Source organism: Silurus meridionalis, chromosome 4, assembly GCF_014805685.1.
Source record: "Silurus meridionalis isolate SWU-2019-XX chromosome 4, ASM1480568v1, whole genome shotgun sequence".
In the NCBI taxonomy this organism is placed as follows: domain Eukaryota; kingdom Metazoa; phylum Chordata; class Actinopteri; order Siluriformes; family Siluridae; genus Silurus; species Silurus meridionalis.
In genome coordinates, this window is record NC_060887.1 from 16,232,040 (window position 1) to 16,251,625 (window position 19,586).

The 19,586-nt window shown below is 37.4% G+C and overlaps 1 protein-coding gene across 1 annotated transcript in view; it reads right to left on the reverse strand.

The window, feature by feature from the left end:
• Nucleotides 1–17: 17 nt before the first annotated feature.
• itga10 (integrin, alpha 10) overlaps nt 18–19,586 on the reverse strand; it is a 30,130-nt gene continuing 10,561 nt past the window's right edge. Inside the window, exons 6-31 of the mRNA XM_046847038.1 lie at nt 18,757–18,871; nt 18,471–18,598; nt 16,538–16,686; nt 13,820–13,970; nt 8,952–9,117; nt 7,930–8,003; nt 7,615–7,759; nt 7,303–7,451; nt 7,052–7,195; nt 6,743–6,946; nt 6,370–6,500; nt 6,118–6,284; nt 5,687–5,829; nt 5,483–5,593; nt 4,886–4,971; nt 4,602–4,743; nt 4,407–4,499; nt 4,205–4,281; nt 3,736–3,825; nt 3,329–3,413; nt 3,069–3,182; nt 2,853–2,960; nt 2,607–2,720; nt 1,885–1,980; nt 1,657–1,770; nt 18–533 (exon numbers count right to left, since the gene is read on the reverse strand). Of these exons, the coding sequence (XP_046702994.1) occupies nt 480–533; nt 1,657–1,770; nt 1,885–1,980; nt 2,607–2,720; nt 2,853–2,960; nt 3,069–3,182; nt 3,329–3,413; nt 3,736–3,825; nt 4,205–4,281; nt 4,407–4,499; nt 4,602–4,743; nt 4,886–4,971; nt 5,483–5,593; nt 5,687–5,829; nt 6,118–6,284; nt 6,370–6,500; nt 6,743–6,946; nt 7,052–7,195; nt 7,303–7,451; nt 7,615–7,759; nt 7,930–8,003; nt 8,952–9,117; nt 13,820–13,970; nt 16,538–16,686; nt 18,471–18,598; nt 18,757–18,871 (3,150 nt within the window). The 3' untranslated portion in view covers nt 18–479. The remainder of the gene's footprint in view (nt 534–1,656; nt 1,771–1,884; nt 1,981–2,606; nt 2,721–2,852; nt 2,961–3,068; nt 3,183–3,328; nt 3,414–3,735; nt 3,826–4,204; nt 4,282–4,406; nt 4,500–4,601; nt 4,744–4,885; nt 4,972–5,482; nt 5,594–5,686; nt 5,830–6,117; nt 6,285–6,369; nt 6,501–6,742; nt 6,947–7,051; nt 7,196–7,302; nt 7,452–7,614; nt 7,760–7,929; nt 8,004–8,951; nt 9,118–13,819; nt 13,971–16,537; nt 16,687–18,470; nt 18,599–18,756; nt 18,872–19,586) is intronic.

The following is a 19,586-nucleotide window of genomic DNA, read 5'->3' on the forward strand; positions in this document are numbered from 1 at the left end:
AACCCCTACTGAATAAAAACGTTTTTGTATGCAGATAAACACAGCAAATATGATTTGAATTACACCTCTTGCACCATATGTCTGAATAGTGCACTTCATTGCACTTCCTCACCCTCCCCACCCGCCTCTGCAATCCAAATACAGCCTGGTATTAGCAGTGCCTCAGTGTAGCTATATTAAGCTCATTCATTACAGTGCCCCAGGAAGCCTGCTTGAGATCTTTCATTTGACTTCTCAGCAGAGCTAAAATTCTCAACTCATTGCCTGCTTTATTCACATAGTGCTCACACTCAAGACATTTCTGCTTCCTGTAATCCAATACTGTTTTCAGCGCTCATTTCTCTCCGAGACATTGAGCAGGTATAATAGGTAAATGTTCTGCTCCCAGAGGAAGGAAAGGAGTCCATTTTTTTTTACACTGTGCACTATTAGATCACCATATTAGACCCATCAAGTCAGTGCTTCAGTGGAAGTGAAACTCAGTCCTCATGGTCCTCGTCATCTATAATCTGTTTTCTTGTGAAAAAGCCCAGCTGGAGGGAAGATGGAAGAAAAAATAAAACATTTTCAGAGGCAAAATGTCATATTAACTGTTTTGGGGTGCCTGTGATAAAGATTGGATGTATTTGTTATCATACTTCACAGTAGTGGTTTGTGGCTTTTATGAAGGGCTTTGAAATAGAAGACTTTTCATTTTGCATTAGTATTTCTTTCACCTAGCCTATTTTGTTATACAATTTCCACAGTAACATTGGTTAAGGTGTTTTACTATCAAGGTTTAAGGTGTTTTAGTTGTGCTGTATGATCTTCCAATGTTATTAAGAGTAGAGTTATAAATTGTAAAAGTTGTAAAGCCCAGGAGGGGGCTCAAACACCTTTCATTTCCCATGCCCCTGCAGTCATGTTAATCTAAACCAGGGGTCACCAACGTGGTGATAATTATTATGAGAAATCATTAACATGATCAGTGTCTCCACATAGATGAATATTATTAATGATAACATATAATAAAAGGTAAATTGAGCAAATTTGTTATTTCAGATCAAACTGAAAACTGTGTGTATCAAACTGGTAGCCCTTCACATTAATCGGTACCCAAGAAGTAGCTCTCAGTTTCAAAAAGGTTGGTGACCCCTGCTCTAAACAATCCCATGTTTTTCTGAGAATTGTTATAAATCTTATAAATCTGGCTTGCAAGGGCATTTTGAAAAGAGTTAACCACCATAATTGGTTGTGAATACATGCACATTTCACAATGAGAGTAAATCTGCATTTAACACATTTCATGGAACTCAACAAGATCATGTTGCACTACTGTGTTTGCTTCATTTGAAATATTTAGCCTACACTTTAATAGTTAACAGTTAATTCAAACAGATGTTTTGTGTTGGCAGGACAAATGTAATGTGAGAGGTTATCAGGAGGTAATTGTGTTTGGGTTTGCTGGTTTAATGCAAAGATGTCCCTAAAATATAAAGTTTTCTTTTATGTGTAAATGTAAATCAACAGTGTTTGAATGACTTTAAATGAAAAGTAGCATAAACCTAGGTGTTAAGAATGCATGATGACGAAGTCTGATCAGGATTGAATAATAACCAATAATCAGCACACACAAATCAATATCTCCTTAAAAAATATTAAGTATAATGTCAATACCTTCCAAAGTATGAAAATGATAAGTGCTAGCAGAAGCAACCCTCCGATGATACTGCCAATTAGGATCCACAGAGAAATTGGAATCGAACGACCCTTCAATACCTCCAGCACAGTCTACACACACAACACAGTCACAAACTAAACGGCTTGGTTCTTCAAAAGCAAGTGTCATATGAACTATGAAAATTAGTAATGTTGGTTGTGTGTGAGTCCATGCAGTCCTCTTACCTCCCTCCAAAGACCAGCATTACCCAGTGTGAGCAGATTAGACTCCTGAGCTGACAGGTTGTAGGAGCCAACGATCATCACAGTTTTGAACATAGCCTAATACAGAAAGAAAAAACAAACAAAATGTTTTATTTACTTTGGGATTGTAAGGGGTTAACGAAGCTTTGTGTCTGGTAAAAAGATTTGCAAGAAATATAACTTGACAGAGCCTGCTGATATAAGAAAATAATCAATATTTGAGTGATGTGATGCATCCTTTCACTGCTCTTAGATTACAGCAATAACCCAGCAATTTAAAGTGAATAGACACATTGTTTTAGTTTGCAGTTACAGTTAATGTAATGGAACATCTTCAAAATAAGTTCCTTTTATTACTTAGAATATAACAGCTATAAAGAGTTCCCTCACCAACCACTCTTTTTAACTTTCTTTCGAAGTTTGTAAAACAAAACAAAAAAACAGCTTGCCAAGTTAGAGTTAAACCAAAAAGCACTATTCTGAAGACTTCCCCAGTGGTGAAAATGACTTACTATTTTGGTTAACAGTGAAATAATAAAAAGGGGAGCAGATACCCATATATAGGCACTCTTAAAATTCTGTTTTAAGAATTTATTTAACCTTTACATGTACTTATATGTAGACCTACAGCTGATGTGTGTGTGTGTGTGTGTGTGTGTGTGTGTGTGTGTGTGTGTGTGTGTGCGTGTGTGTGTGCTCCTTACCTGTCTGAAGAAGCTGTCATGCACCCTTCTAGTGATGCGAATAACAGCTGCTTGTCCCTTCAGCAGCTGGTGGATATGACACGTGACCTCCACACACCAAGAAGAGCTGCAGTTCTGCAAACACATACATTTCCAATAATACCTTAACAATAGAATCAGGTTTTTATTAAAGTATGCAGTTCCATGTATTTGACCTTATAATGCGAAGCATTTAGAGATGAATATATAAGTTGATAAGTCTCTTACTAAAAATTCATTTTTCTTCATGTCATCAGGATGTAGCGGACGCACGTGTCTCTGTGCAGCTTTCAGCTGCGCTAATTCGCTCTTAATACTGCAGTTCACACCAGAGCTCTGCACACGCATATACACACAAATCCCAAACAAATATTGAGTTAGACTGTATGTATGTAACCGTCTATTTATCTTTTTAGCCATTCCCCACATTGTGTTAATACTCACATTGTGAGAGAAAGCCTCAACTACAGAAGCGAAAGCTCTGTCTGCACCAGCTACAGAGGGTAAACTAACACTCAGCTCCAGATTGTTGACCGTGTAACAGCCTAGATTCTGTACCTAAATACACAAATCATCTTATAAGCAAACATGGATGATGATGCTATTAAAAGCACTTAAAACAAATATAGATTTTTATTATATACAACTATAAGGCTGAATTATTAATCAGAATTAATTGACTGAGCATTACTGATGGCACACACCTTGAAGTTTGTGTAAAATTCAGGGCCTGTCCCCTCTGATACAGTTCTGGTTGGATGGACCTCATAGCGGTTTAGATTCGAACCACTGCATGGCCCAAAACAATAGAAAGAGTGAAAGATGAGGTATTTGTTTGTAGAAACTTCATACACACTTCATACAACTGAGTATTCTTAATGGTAATACAGTTTTTAAATCACATTTCATGTGTTTAGAAACGTTAAACGTGAGAAAATCTAGCATCATATCAGGAAATCTAACATCACATCATAAATTTTTGTTCCGACTATGAACAGCTAAGAAAAGACAAAAGCTTCCATAAGCATATGCATACAAATAACAGAAAAATAACGTGTGTACAATGAACTCAAGATTAAGAGTCTAAGTGACCCTAGCGGGAGTCACTAACCTGGTGATGAAGAGATCAGGCTCATACTGAACTATGCTCTGTAACTGAACGGTGTTGTCTGACAGAGTGTTCTCTTGCTCAACACTGTCACTGTGAACATACACCTACATATTAGTACCAGTATTTAGCCCCAACAGCATATTACATATTCAGCCATCTGTGTTGAAGCACATACACAACCCTGCTACATGCATTTGGTCAAGAGGCTGTACTGTTCATACTGTAGCATTGTTAGATTCACAATTCTGGATGTGATCATGCTATGTCAAGTCACGTTTGTCAATGTGTTCATTCTAATGTGCCTCATATTCAAGCACTTACAAGTAAGTAAGTAAATAAATAAATAATCGTTACAGAAAAACGCTTGGATGTCATTAAAGAAGCAACATTTATACATTTTATATGTTTACATTTTATACAAACCTAAAAATACAATGAAAGCTGTGTATGATTGTATGTGTGCATCTACCTTGTTGCTACAATCTTCAGTTGAACTTTACTGATAAGAGATGTGCAACTATATTCAAATTCCAACATAAAGTTCACCTAATAGACAAAAACAGACAGAATGACAGATGAGAAGATGGAGTTGACAGAGGATGAGATGAGATTAAAAAAAACAGCTTTTTTTAACTGAAAAAATATAGGAAGAGAAGAAGTAGAACTCGAACCATAGACCCAGAGCGAAAGACTGGATAGCTGACATTGCATGAGTGAATGTTGGGACTCAATCCAGTGCACTCAATTTTAAATTGGCCATCCTCCTGAAAGAGAAAAAGAGCATTTCATCCTTATTTAGTCAACTGCAGTCAACTTTTTCAGTGAATAAGAAATAAACATGCTCTTAATAATAGAAGTGTGTTTACTCGTATACTCAGGCTGCTAAAGTGTAGGTTTTTGGAGTAATAAATAATGAGGCTGGTGTTATAGGCATTCTCTAACTGGTTGTGAAGCTGAACCTCCACAGCCAGGCGTCTTCGAGGACTGCGGATCACATAAGGCTGCTGCCTGCCAGCACACAAGATATTAACCGATATTAAAGATATTAAATGCAACAAAACACAAAATCATAAACCGAGCCTCTCTAATACTCAGTTCTTGTGTTTCCTCTTTAGACCTTGTTCAGACTACCCTAAGATGTTGACATTACCTTGTACCTTTGACGTCCATGTGAGCTTGCAAAACCAGGTTTGTAACACACACATCATCTTCGCCACAGTCTTTATAAAATGGAATCTATCAAACACACATGGCCAGATATTAATCACAATTTCCAAGATCTTCTGTATTGTTTTTATTAGGACACCTGCGTTCAAAATAGGCAAATAAATAGTCAAATAAAAGAATTTAAATAGAAATTACATTTTTAGCTATAGAATAAATGCAAAGCTACCTATTTAACCACAAATCAGTATCCTGAATGTTTTTGTGATAAAAAGAATGCTCTGCCATTTACGGCATATGGCATTTACTATCCACAAGCTGTACTAGAAGTGTCATTCATCCAAGCTTTGTTTAAACATAAATTAAATTCCAAACACTAACTCAATTTAAAACAATTTGGTGTAAAAGAGGCAGATGTAGAGAACAGGGGGTATGGAGATGGATGATCTGCTGTGGCTTTGTCCACCTACTTTGAGATATCACATCACTACTCCTATGAACACACTGTTACAATTAAAGGGTTTATTCTTAATGGTCTGCTCTTCTGTAGTTTGGGTAAAGATTGTAGACAGCGTGAACTCACAGTTTGTTTAAGTGTGGTTGGCCAGCCTTCATCGAGCACTGGGCCACTATCTGTGTCATTGATTTTGAAGTTCAGGGAGAAACTGATTGGTCGGATGTAGTCTGCTGTGTCCTAATGATCAAGCAAGCAGAGACACAGAAACAGTAAGTATAAGTCAATATCACAAATATCTATTTGTCTGTCTATGTGATTGTCTGAACTTACAAATACATGGAAGGGCAGCATGTGGCATACAGACTTTCCTACTTCGACTCTGACTCCTGTCAGAATCTGTCTCTGAGAGTTAGTATCAAACAACGCACGTGCAGACAATTTTCTGTCATCCAACATGGCTCCCACTTGCAAATCTGAAAAATAGCCATGATGAGAACTGAAGAATATGAAGTAATATAAGTTCATGCATGCTTACATAGTTAGAAATAAAATAAAATTCATCTAATTTAATTGTGTGTAAAACTGAGAAAAATACAGACAAAACTAAGAAAGACATAGTGGTTGCTTTGAAAGAGCTAGATGTAGAGGACAGGGTGGTATGGAGAGGGATGTTCCGCTGTGATGACCCATGATGGGAGCATCCAAAAGAAAAAGAAGACGAAGAAGAAGAAGAAGATATACAAACTGATAGTTGTTTGTACCAAAAGTTGTGCCATGTGAGCCTGGGGAACGGGACACGGCTCGGAAGCAGGCGGTGGCATTAAGACATGCTGAATCTCGGCCGCCCTTGTGGCAGTTCTTTTGTATAACATTGATGGAATGTGGCTGAAAGGACAGACTCATGTTGATCTGCACTATGCTGCGAGACCTGCACATAGGAGTGAGCTGTCATATAAGAAGTAGGAAACACTAAGGGATAATGAACTGTTTTATGTGCCAAAGATGTAGAGTACCTGAGGAGGATGGCATTGCCATGAGCTCCAACAGCCAGATCCAGTAGTTTGTCTCCATCCATATCCAACAAAGCACTCAGACTGCGGCCAAAATACTGCAGGCCTGCATAGAGAGAGGAGGCAGAGATACGCTACAGAAAGAAACAGGCAGAAATATTGAACAAGATAGCAAAAGAGTGCAAGAAAGAAAAGAAATGTCAGATTAAGATGACAGAAGCAGTGAGGATTGAGTGAAAATAATACAAATAAAATGAGCTTGTGGACACACTGGTATATTACATTATACAGAATTTTTTTTTGCATGCCATTAATAATAGACTGTCTTGAGTATTAACTGTCGACACCATGGTGTAGTACACACTCATCATCTTACCTGCTTGTAATGGGGTTTTATATAGAATTCCTCGCCATGGTAAATATAAAGCGCACCCTGGTGATCATCTTCCAGTGGAGCACCCACTAGAAGATCAGAAAAGCCATCATAGTTGAGGTCTGGAGCCACAGCCATGGCATAACCAAACCGAGCATCTTGGGCTTTCTGCTGAGAATACAAGGTCCCATTCGGTGCAAAACCACTCTATAGAGAGAATTTAGTCACCTTCAAAACTTGACTTCATGAAAATGATTAATAAGAATAATAGAAATGTAAAAAGTGACCTTTGTTTTCCTTTCTGCTTCTTACCCCATCTAGACAGTAGACATAGACTTTGCCAGTTTCTCTGTTTCCTGCTCCCAGGAACATAGGGGCCGCAATCAGGAGAATATCTGTTATACCGTCCTGATCTACATCTACCACACACACCTCACTGCCAAAATAGGAGCCGATCTTGAAAGAGAAAATAACAGAAATTAAAACAGTTATTTAGAAGTGGGAGAAAATTATTGAGTTTGTAGATAAATAAATACATGGTGTGATGAATGGAAAATCTCTACCTGCTCTCCTTCAATAGCCTGTGTGATGTTGACATCTCCATCTAGACTCAGGTCAAACAAAATGACCTTTCCTTTGTGTTTGAACCTGGGTGCCCCAGCTACATAGAGTCTCTTCCAATCACCTACTGTCACTGAGGACACAGTATAACCTGAAATACACAAACATACACCGTACAGCAGACACAGCATTTATGAAGACACATTCAGGTTGAAGATAATTTGAGTGTAATTTATTGAAATTAGGAATTGGGTTTGACATGTTCTCCAACAAAACAGCCTTATAAATGATAATGGAAATATCAGAAAAGTTACCTAGGTATGCAGCATGATTCTTTAGCTTCACAGGAAATTCTTCTTCAAAGGCTTCTCGAGGGGGTGTAATGCTTCCATCAATACCCTCCTTCAAAACCCCTCCCTCCCAATCATAGGCTCCCACCATGCCAAACAAGATCCCATCCTAGAAATGAAAACATTATAATATGCATTATTAAACTGTGACATCAAAATCCTCCTATGACCACATAAAATCACCATCAAAGTTACTCCTGTTTTAAATATACAGCTGCTGTTTAGATTAAAATGTATGCATTATCTAATGACAAAGCAACAAGTGAAAAGAATACTCACATTTAAAATGTGTGTTGAGAAGCCAATTTGTGACATCTCCATGAGGAATGTACTTTGATTAAATCCCAATGTCCCTGTCAGCACATAAAACAATTCTATTCCATTCCAATAATATCAGTGATAACCCTCAAAAATCATGCAGAGTATGTGGCATAAACACGTGCTCAACAAAACAATGAATAATACATCAAAATTAAATGTTCATCAAATGTAAGACAAAAAAAAATGTATTGTCCAAATGAGTAAATGCTTAACAATTGAATCCATTATACCATTCTGCCTCGAAACTGATAGCAGAGTAGGTACTTTTCTCATTCTTATATTTGATTACTCAGACAATTTTGTAATGCCAACAGCCAACTCCATACTGACAGACACCCCTTTCCTCATCTCTATACCATCCCTCCCTTCCTTCCTTCCTCTTCTAAGAGGTAAGATGGCATGAAAACTTTCAGACCTGCACCAGCTCAGGCATCTTTTCCTGAGCCTCTTTTTTTAGTTTCCAATTTTATCCACCCATCCTATAAAATGCAGGCATTTGCTTGCCTATCTCTTAAAATAATTATCACTCAGTGGCATTGGAGGCAGCCTAGTGAGATGCCACATCCACTTTTATATTAAAATCAATATAAGGTTGTTTACATTATGCTGTCTATAAGAGTACAATTAGTATATGTACCTTATATTTATATATATTTAAACTTGTGATAAAACCAAAGTCCAACATCTAACGTCTTCCATGGTAGCCACATTTTTTTTAGCAATTCACATCTACTCACACAGATTATTGTTTCTTTTTTCATAAAGATTTAAAGCTGACATAAATATTTGAATATGAATTTCCTGTACAGTTTTACCCTTTTGATGGTTCTTTGTTTTGTTAAGATCTTATTGCATTATACAATATAATGTGAAAGCATTAGATACAGTTTTGAATCCTAAACACAGACACTTTTAGAGTGGCCCAAAATAAAAAAGCTTTAAATTTCAGTAGTTTATCCCTAAGCTGTTTTATTTCTTACCTTCCAAACTAAAAATCCGATCTCCAAGTGCATCTACAATGTCATTCAATGCCGCTTCATCCGTGACATTAAAAAAGTATTTTTCATCAGGATCGCTGGCAATGGATTTAATCTCATTGATAAACGTCTCTGGGTCTTGCTGTCTACGAATGTAGTGACCCAAAACCTAAAAGAAAAAAAAGAGAGACTATGAGAGACAAAAAGAAATATGATAAACGGAAACTGAATATTTGATAAATATATCTGTTCTGAGATGATGCTAATAAACGCGATTTCCATTCACTTCAGAGGTAAATGTTTGATTTGATGCTTTTGATAAGAGAATAACAACAAATATTCTCATGCAAGTAACTCAGCATGTGTATTACATTCCAACAAGAGCCAAGCCGATTATGTGATGCATTAATTCACAGAGGAGTAGTAGGAAGAGCAGAAGAGAAGCCAGAACACCTCCACATGACGCAGATACAGAGAACATCACTTACTCCCAGGCACAGGAAAGACACTTACTGGAAATGTAACACTAATGAGAAGTCTTTATGCCACCTTGGATGCTATCCAAGCATAGCTAGTTGAAACATTCACTTCCATGTGCAATAAACTCTTACAGTAGGCCTTAGGATTTAAGTAGATCTTTTAAACTTCAGCTGGCTTGAAGCAAATATTTAAGCAAATATTTTTTTCACTAAAAGTCTGTTTTCTAGAAGAATTGATTTCTTGTCACAATTTCTGCATTCTAAAAGAATTATTTTAAAAACTGGGTCAAGGCCAAGACAATACTTGATGAGATCACTGCTAATGTCCATGGTAAACATGCCAAAATACAAATCTAAATGAATAAAAAAAAAAAAAAAGAGTTTTTATGTTCAGGAATTTTGTACATACACTATACAATTACAATATTTAAATAAGGTGTGCAAAGGGTTCCCGGGTGGTCTAGTGGTTAGGATGCGGCGCTCTCAACGCTGTGACCCGGTCAGGGAACCAACCCCAGCCACTTTCAGTGCCGGTCCCAAGCCCGGATAAATTGGGGAGGGTTGCGTTAGGAAGGGCATCCAGCGTAAAAACGTGCCTAATCAAACATACGGAGGATCCGCTGTGGCGACCCCTAACGGGAGAAGCCGAAAGAGAGAAAAAGAAAGAAATAAGCTGTGCAATGCCTCTTCCAAGTATGCCTTGGTCTAACTACTAGAGATTAGATTTTTGTCCCATTCTGATAATGATGTGAACATTACGCAAAAGCTTCTGGCCCATATCTGCATGACGTTATGCGCTGCATTTCTGCCACATTTTTGGATGATTAGATAATTGCATGAATGACTAAATAATGTGCTCCTAATAAAATTCTTGATTGTATTTTCTGTAAGTAAATTAATCTGCCTTAGTCCCATAAATCTCCCAGAATGGCTGAATCAGCCATCAGGATGCAGGCAATCCAGTGCCGTCTTCTCAAAAAGCCTTTCTCAGCTTTATCCATAAGTACCTACAATTGAAGGTACAGAGCAATTAAGTGTCTTGTATAAGGATGCAAGTGGGCAGGTTAATTAAACTGAGATTTAAACGCACAGCATTTTGATCATTATCCCCATGCCAACTCTCACACACATACTCTTTTTCACTTACCATATCAGCCTGTAAACCATCACCAAATCCATGTGTTACTCTCCTCTCCCCCATATCACTAATGTCTAAAACACAGCCTTGCTCCACGGCACTACTAACATTGTTATTTTGGTGAGACCACTATTTGACACTCCCTTGAACAGTTTTTATTATACAGTCGAGTGTTTTGGCCCCTGCTTGTACAGAGCTGGATGCAAAGGAAAGAACATGAAAAACAGTGCTTTTACTGGCAGTGCATGAAAACAAGCTGTCATGTTTAAGCAGTTCTCCCAAGGAACTTCTGAGAGTCAGAGTTTGCATACAGGTGGAGAAGATTTTATTCAGTAGCTGGATTTTCATTAGAGTGTATGAGAGGAAATTCACAATTGAGTCATAGGTTAGAATAAACAAAAACAGTCTTCCTCCATCCCTTCCTTTAACAGAGACTTCATCTTGGGTTATAGTGTGTCTTCTAAAAATAGGTGACAAATTGCAAAATAACCAAACAAAAGTGAAGGTCTAATACAAAACACCAAAACAGCTTCAATGTGCCATTTACAAGTCCTTTAATATGTTCTAGAGGAATCATCACCATTCTCCTCTTCATAGTCTTAATTATGGTGTGTGTGAGAAAGTGCTGTCTAACACATCTGTCCAAAATCTTCAATAATTGTTCAGTTGGGTTGAGATATGGTGAGTGTGAAGCAGATACTCTAGTGTGTGATTTATATCATTTAAATTTTTATCAAATAATTTGATGCCCTGCTTATTGGGGGTGGCCATCCTAGAAAAACAACTCTTATTGGGATACAAATGTTTAATTATGGCATAAATTATGGTCAGTATCGATTGAAACCATTGCCATAAAATACCTCCTACAGTAGTGAACATGGGGATGGAGTATTCTCAGTGGAGATAATATAAAAAAGTGGCCAACGCTGTACCAAGGCAGCAGAGATGCAGAGATGTTATTGCACTGAGATATATATACACAATTGATACCAATATAAAAAAAATATTAAAGAAAATTCAGAATAAGAACTCCAATTCCATACATGCTTTGCAGCCTACAAACATCTCTAACACTGACTTCACTTTCCAGAACACACATTGCCTCATTTTGGCAGTTTAGCCCATAACAGAGCACAGATTGCATATAAAATTGGTAAAGGTAAAGCTGTGGGAGGGTACTGGAATAATCACACTTGGAGGCAGAATGCAGCAAATGTGCCCAGTGTGAAAACCATTTAAGCCGCTGTACTTCTGATTAGGGACAGACACACACACACACACACACACACACACACACACACACACACACACATGCTTTAAAAAAGGTATTGCTCAGTTTTCTGTGCTTCTGACATCACAAAGTCCATTTTCTCTGACACAGCCTTGTTGTTTTGACCTGTATCATTTTCCTTTTTCTGTATTTTGCCTAGCCCAGGTCATCCTGTTTGCTGATCAACTGACTTAGCCTGTTTGTCCTGGTTGCATGGACAATCGCTAAAGCTGTTCATCCTGCACATCTGTCTCAGTCTCTATAACATGACAGTCAGAAGAATGAGTATGTTTTACCTTTAAGTTAATTAATTAAAGGTGGATGTCTTTACTTCTCAATTTGTCCTCAGTACCTAAACTTGACCTATCACCTTTAATCACGCAATTCCCTCCACAAAACATCCGTTCTTTCAACGCTTTCAGCTTTGGGAGGGAGGGCCTTTCCATAATTTGCTTCTTCTCAATGTTGTGGTTTTGGTGTAATACTAGGGAGCTACTGCAACCATGGATCCACCCACTGGGCTTGTGCATGGGTGGTGAAGTCTAGAGTCTTTAGTGCTATTTCTGAACTCTGTTTTCATCCATGTCTGATGAAAAATCCAGTGGTTACAATTGTTTAAAGCATGGCTTTAAACGGTAGATCCGAGTAAAAAACAATTGGAAAGCAAAGTGCAGCTGAATCTCGTAAACTGTCAGTTGTAGTCAGTTTTGTGGACAGTTCGACTTTCAGCGTAAAAAAAATTTATATCTGGATCTACATATATGCTTTTATTATTCATGTGAAAATGTAAGTATGCCCTCTTCGAATTCATCAAAAGCAATCGTTACTCACATCAAGGAATTTGGGCTCACTCTTTTTTACAATGTTGATTCAGTTCATTGAGGTTTGCAAGCATTTGTTATACGCAGCTTTCCTATGGTCCTGAAACAGCATTTCAATTGGGCTGAGGTCTAGACATTGACTGAGCCATTGCAATACCTTGAGCCTTTTCTTTTTTGGCCATTCTGTTGTAGATTGTCTGGTGTGCATGGGACCATTATCCTGTTTCAAGAGCCAATTTCAGGCAAGCTTTAGCTGTTGGACACATGGCCTCACATTTGGCTCTAGAATAATTTTGGTATACAGTACAGGAGTTCATGGTCAACTTAATGGCAGCAAGTTATTCCTGTTCTATTTCTCCAAAACAAGTCTAATCATCACCCCTCCAACACTGTGCTTGATAATTGGTATGAGGTGTGTTTGGTTTTCGCCAAACATGGCACTGTGGACAAACATCAACTTTTTCTAATTGTATGGCCATGAACTTCATATTTTAAGATTCTAACAAAGGCCTGCAGACTGAGATGTAACTTTTGGGTTTTTTGCAATTTCTCTAAGCATTGCACGGCCTGACCTTGAGGTGAATTTGCCAGGACATACACTCTTTAGAACATTTGTAACCTTCTGGAATGTTTTTCATTGTAAATAATGTATAATATATAATGGCCTTATAACCCTTCTTAGATTGATGGACAGCAACAATAGCTTTTTAAAGATCATTGTTGATGTCTTTCCTTTTTGTCATTGTGTTAACACAAGGCTGAAAGCTAGAGACTAGCAAACTGCAAAAACTTTTATAGAGGTGGTTTTGTAGAGGTGGTCACGCTTGTTGATTATCAGTTAATCAAGAGCAATGGATTAGCAGCACCTGGCTGCTTACACTTAAATCTTAAACAGTAAGGGTATACTTAGATTTTCACACATGGATTTTCAACAACTTTGGCTTCATTTTTGCAAAATAAATAATCACAAGGTGTAAAATGACATGTGCTCTTGCTCATCTGAGGTTGTATTTACCTAATTTTAAGACCTGCTAAAGACCAGATAATTTGTATTGTGTCTGAATACAGAAAATCATAGCATTCAAAACTTTCCATTTTCAAATTAATGCATATGTACAAGATCAGACTGGTGTTGTGAGTGTAAATATGTAAAGGGAACTCACAGCAATAGCGTATCTGGTTATATTGCGATTTTCACACTCAACCAGAGTATCAGGAAGCTCATCACCATCATGTGACTCTCCATCTGTCACCACAATCATCACCTTTGTGGCTCCATCTCTGGCTCCTCTTTCGGCACTGAATGCCTCTGTGCTGTAGATTTGAGGACATATTGACAAATAAAGCATTACAATACATTTAGTTTGCTTTTATTTCAAAAGTCAAATGAGAATGAAAGACAAGTAATGATATGTTAACAAATACCTAAAACAAATACTGTCTCTTCAGTATGTCAATATTAATCTTTTTCTCTTTTTTGAAATACTTTTAACCTCCATAGCCATTTTGGCAAAATGGTAAAGCCATCACAGATACAGTACATGCACAATTCCATCCTGTTCGTGTGACCTTGGACAATATCTTAAAGTGGAAAGTGCATGGCGACCTCAGTGTTAGTCAGCTCAGTGATTTTCAGGAGGCTGTCCAGATCTAGGCTATATATATCACATGGGCTCTCCGCAAGAGACGCCAAGTTTGAAAACACCCAGCAGCCTACCATCTAATTACATACAGAGAAAGAGAGAGCAAAAGAGACAGAGGATGCAAAGAGAGCTAGATCACAGGGTGGAGAACAGAATAGGACCGAATAAAATAGAATACAATAAACGAGAGGGGGCAATTAGAAATGCTGGGAGAAGTGGTGATAAAAGGGGAAACTTTTTGTTAAATTGTTATTAAAACATCACACAACTTTCAAGAGGGTGTATAGAAAACCAAACTCATATCACAGACACCGCATGCGAATAACATGCTCATGACATCAGATCTGTGGAAAAGAGGCATACTGATGTGGTTTTCAGAAACACGCATAGGCGTGTATTCAGTATAAACATCGACTCACAACACAAAGAGCAGGGAGGGATGGAAGAAGGGAAGTTGTTATGTTAATTAGTTTATGAAGATTATTTACAAAGGACATTGACAAAAATGGCACAAATGCATATTGTTATTTGTATTAGATACCTGGAGTTTTTATAAGCTTGTCAAATGAGATTGTTAAAGTGAGAGAAAGTAAAAAAAAAGTGTTAACTGGTTCTATTTAAAGCAAGTACATGACTTTAAAGAGTACTCCATCTGTTGAAATGTGGTTTTCACTCATGCTGCTTTTACTTTGCAGTATGTTTGAGTTAATTAGTGTGCTTGGCATTTAATAGATATTAGAATGGATCTACATGTGAAACGTGGTTAAGCATTGTGAGAAAGTATATCAGTGTATGTATTCATTCAAAATTGTGTTCATGTTTGCACAGCTGCAGAGGCTAAAGCTAGGTCCACAGTGCAGTAACCACACCTGCAGCTATGCTGACCTAGCATCCTATTACCCTCTGGGTCTCCCTCAACAACAGAAAATGCTAATATTATTATAACCTGATGGCCCCACTCATACAAATACTTCATCATTAGAGAAAAAAAAGCCCCATCAAGTAACATTTTGAAAATGTTAACATAAATGGGTTTGTATGATTTTATAAATGTTTCCTCAAATAAATTGTTGTCTAATGATCTTACAATAACATGGAATACATTAATTATACAGGACATACTGTATATTATGTTTAAAAGATAATACTTTAGCTATTAGTTAGCTATTACATTATATAAATCATAATGCAGGAAATTATTGAATATATTACTGCAGCAGTTTTTTTGTCCCTGAGAGAAATACACTGGCTGAAATATAAAGTAAAGTAATATGTACTAAACACCCCAGAAATTGTAAAAAAACACACCAAAGAAACGACAGAGCTGTGTTAAATGTATAGCTATCCATAATTCTGGTGTATGCAATGCGTGTAACAATCTTAAAGATGACCTTCCCAATTATCCATCACTAGAAAACTTGTAAGTGTGTGTACCTCTAGCCCTAAGCTTTTGTACCCTTTGTCAAAATCTGGAAGAAGAGCTATGAAAACACTCTTGGATAAAGCAGGGTTGGTAATAGCAACAATTTCACTGGCTCTGCATTTGGAAAAAAAAGCACACAAAATGTAGAAAACCACAGCGTTGCTAGTATGAAGAACATGAAGAAAATGGACTGAAGTCTTGCCCAAATTGTGTGCATTACACAGAATTCAGTGCAATATTAAATGCCTTTTATAGCCTGATCTAATTAGCATGGCTGACAGCAAGTCTGCAGTTAAATGACATGGCTCTGTGGGTCCAAAGATATAGTGGTTTTATGAAATCACTATCTGGATTACAGCGGAAATGGCACAGTAATAGCTCTTTTCATTAGAAATTTACAGATTATTGTAAATTTGTCATGCATTCTGGTGATTTGGTGGAGTTCAAATTAATACGTTTTTACTTTCTGCTCGAGCAGCTGTTAAAATAAAGAGGAAAAAGAATGACAGATACTGATAAAAGAAAAAGACATAAGAAAAGTGAAGAAGAATAATCTTGACTGAAGTCTTTGCATGTTTGTGCATGTCCCTGGGGTAACTATAGTGTTACAACTCCTGGAATGTGTTCTTTTGAGGTACGGAATTAATGACAAAAGTACTATTGAGTGCGCCGGTTCTATATGCACACACAAAAACCTGACTCTGGTTAAAAAAATAATCTGACACATTACATAATGAAAGAGAAACAAGAATTTAAATATTGTAATAATGACAGAAAGATCCTATGAATGATGAGAGGATGATTGGTATCTTTACCAGGCCATCTTTATCGCCTCTGCGGTGCGAGTCTCTCGCCCTTCCTGTCGATTAATGTTTTTGGCAGCTTCCACCACGTCCTCTGTAGACTGATAGTCCTTAAGAGACCACTCATGAACTACAATCTCTCCATACTGCAGTATGCCCACCTGAGATAAAAACCATACACACACACAAACATTTCAGCCAGTTACAATGCAGTATGTACAGGTCAGAGTGACTGAACAGCTACTTCTTACTCCACCATACCAAACCAAACACCTAAAGAACTCACTCTGGTGCCAGGAGAAGAAAACCCCCATGAACAGAAGTATTTCCATTTAGTCCTGGTTGCTCTCACACAGACTGCTGCTTTTAAAAATGCACGCACATGGCTTGGTTACTACTGTCCTTCCTCAAGGCCCACGCTGACAAGGACACATAACCACTGTTTGGTTTCACCCTGTCTGTCACACATGTACACAACAAACACAAATGCCCACACACATCCATAAGATCCAACTTTTGCCCCCTTCTCATTTTCCACAACAAAAACCACAGCTCTTGTCTATTCATTTTAAAATGATCATTTATCTCCCAGAGTTTGGCAGAATGGTTTCACTCTTTTGTTCTTTGTTGATGGGCTTGTGGATGTACTACATGTGCACGCGCACACGCACACGCACACACACACACACACACACACACACACACACACACACACACACACACACACACACACACACACACATTTCTAATACTCCTGACTTCAGCAGTATATGGTGAAAGAGAAGGAGATGAGTGATATAAACCCATCTTTAAACTAACAGCTATTTAGTTAACCTATGTGTAGCTATTCTGGGCAGATAATGTATTATATTAAAGATCAGGAGGTCTAGTGGCTTGTAAATGTAGCACCTCTCACCGCTATTCAGATAAGGGGGCATTATTTAACGATGTGTGTAATGAGCAGTAGGGTTTTTTCTTTAATTAATTATAAATTATTTTATTAAATAATTTATTTAAACTATAATAACCCTACTTCTATATTATTTCTTGTTTTGGGTAAATCCATGACATACACTGATCAGGTATGACATTATGACCACCTCCCTAATATTGTGTTGAGCCCCCTTTTTTTGCTGCCAAAACAGTTCTGACCCATGGAGCATTAACAGTATTAACTTCTTCCACAATTTGGTCTACAGATAGCACGTGCATCAATCAGCCTTGGCTGCCCAGGACCCTGCCAACAGTTCACCACTGTTCCTTCCTTGGACCACTTTTGATAGATTCTGATCACTGCAGACTGAGAACACCGCATATCAACTTTGAGGACAAAATGTTCTCTTGCTGCCTAATATATCCCACCTACAAACAGTTGCCATGATGAAGAGATAATTAGTGTTATTTATAATGTTATAATGTCATAATGTTATGCCTGTTTGGTGTACAATCTTAATTATGTCAATTTAAGTTCTAAAATGTCTCCACAAGTTCTCTCCACAAAAAGGGAAAAGTTAAGAGTTTTGCAAGCCACTGTATTACTTTAGTTACCACTGAGTTTATTTAAATGCACCAGATAAAAATAGAAGATAGTAGTAGTCCACTAGATAAAATAAGTATTCACAGATGTACCATGTATTTATTCTGTACCTTCGGTATAATAGCTATATTTATTATCTTCATAATACCTGTATCTAATCTGGGTCTTTTTGTTTAAACTATTGGATGTTACTTATTATTTTAATCAATAATATTTATCAATTAACATTTTCTGACAATGCCTATGCCTTTAGGGTGACTTTGGCAGACTTGAATGCACTGAATAATGTTTGTTAGATCAGTGAATGCACAAAATGTCTAAATATTGTTATCTTAGCATCCAACTTTCCTTGTAGACCCATAAAACAAGTTATATAATAGGTTAAAATCAATGTCAACCCACACATACCTGCATCTGCTCTGGGCTGATGTGGAACTTGCTGAGGATGTTCTTGAGAAAGTTCTGCACTTCAGACCAAGGATAGATACTGTTGGAACCATCAAGGACTATTACTATGTCCATATAGGTGGTACATCCTAGAATACAAGCAAACATCTATTATAACCAATAATAAATAGTCAAAAACGTATCATTTGTTTAGCTGTTCTGGACTTAGCTGCAGCTTTGATTCTCTATAAGGTCAAATGTCTTTTTTTATTTTAGCTTGTAACATTTAAATTGTGGCCTTTCTCACTTTGTGCTGTGGGGGCGATGGTCATTTTAGGTTCTAGGTCATTGTCGACAGACGCGCAGATCCCTGTGCTGAAGAGAGATGTGCCACACTCCTGAGACCAAAGTGGGGCGCAGGCCTAAAAAAACACACACACACACACACACACACACACACACACACACACACACACTCTACAGCTTGGCAATACATATACATATATGCATATACATATTGGCAAAATGTAGAAAACCCCTTCTGTGTTGTCCTTTTCCCTGTTGTACTGAATTCCAATTCTAAATTCTCACCTATTATTAACATAATGGTAGAAGATGCTGTTTATCCTATATGGTTGACACTGGTGCCACTTGTACCTCATTTGAGAAACCGTACAATAGACCCACATTACAATCTTGTATTAACTCTCTGGGTTCCTGTCCCCAGTTCCAAAACATTTTCTCACAGGGTTTCTAGCCCTGATGATCCTCAATACTTTTTAACCATATATATGTTGTAATTCTATACTTGTCATTGAATGCATATTTGTATGGAGGATACCATTTGAATGTATGAGTTAAATTGCCTGCAAGTTTGGGTTTATTTATGGCCAAGGGCAGTTTTCTGTAATACACTCAGAGCTATTGCTGCTTTCCATAAAGACCAATGAAGTGAACAGAAGGAAGCAAGGACAAGAAGATAAAGGAGAAATAGATCACATGGAAAAAGGAATAATAAGTAATGAGGGAATAAAGGGGGAAAAAAAAGACTATGGAGATAATTGTTGACAAATGTTGGTGTTGGTAATAAATGCTTTAACAGAGCTGGAAACTGCACTCCAATGAAGCAATTAAATT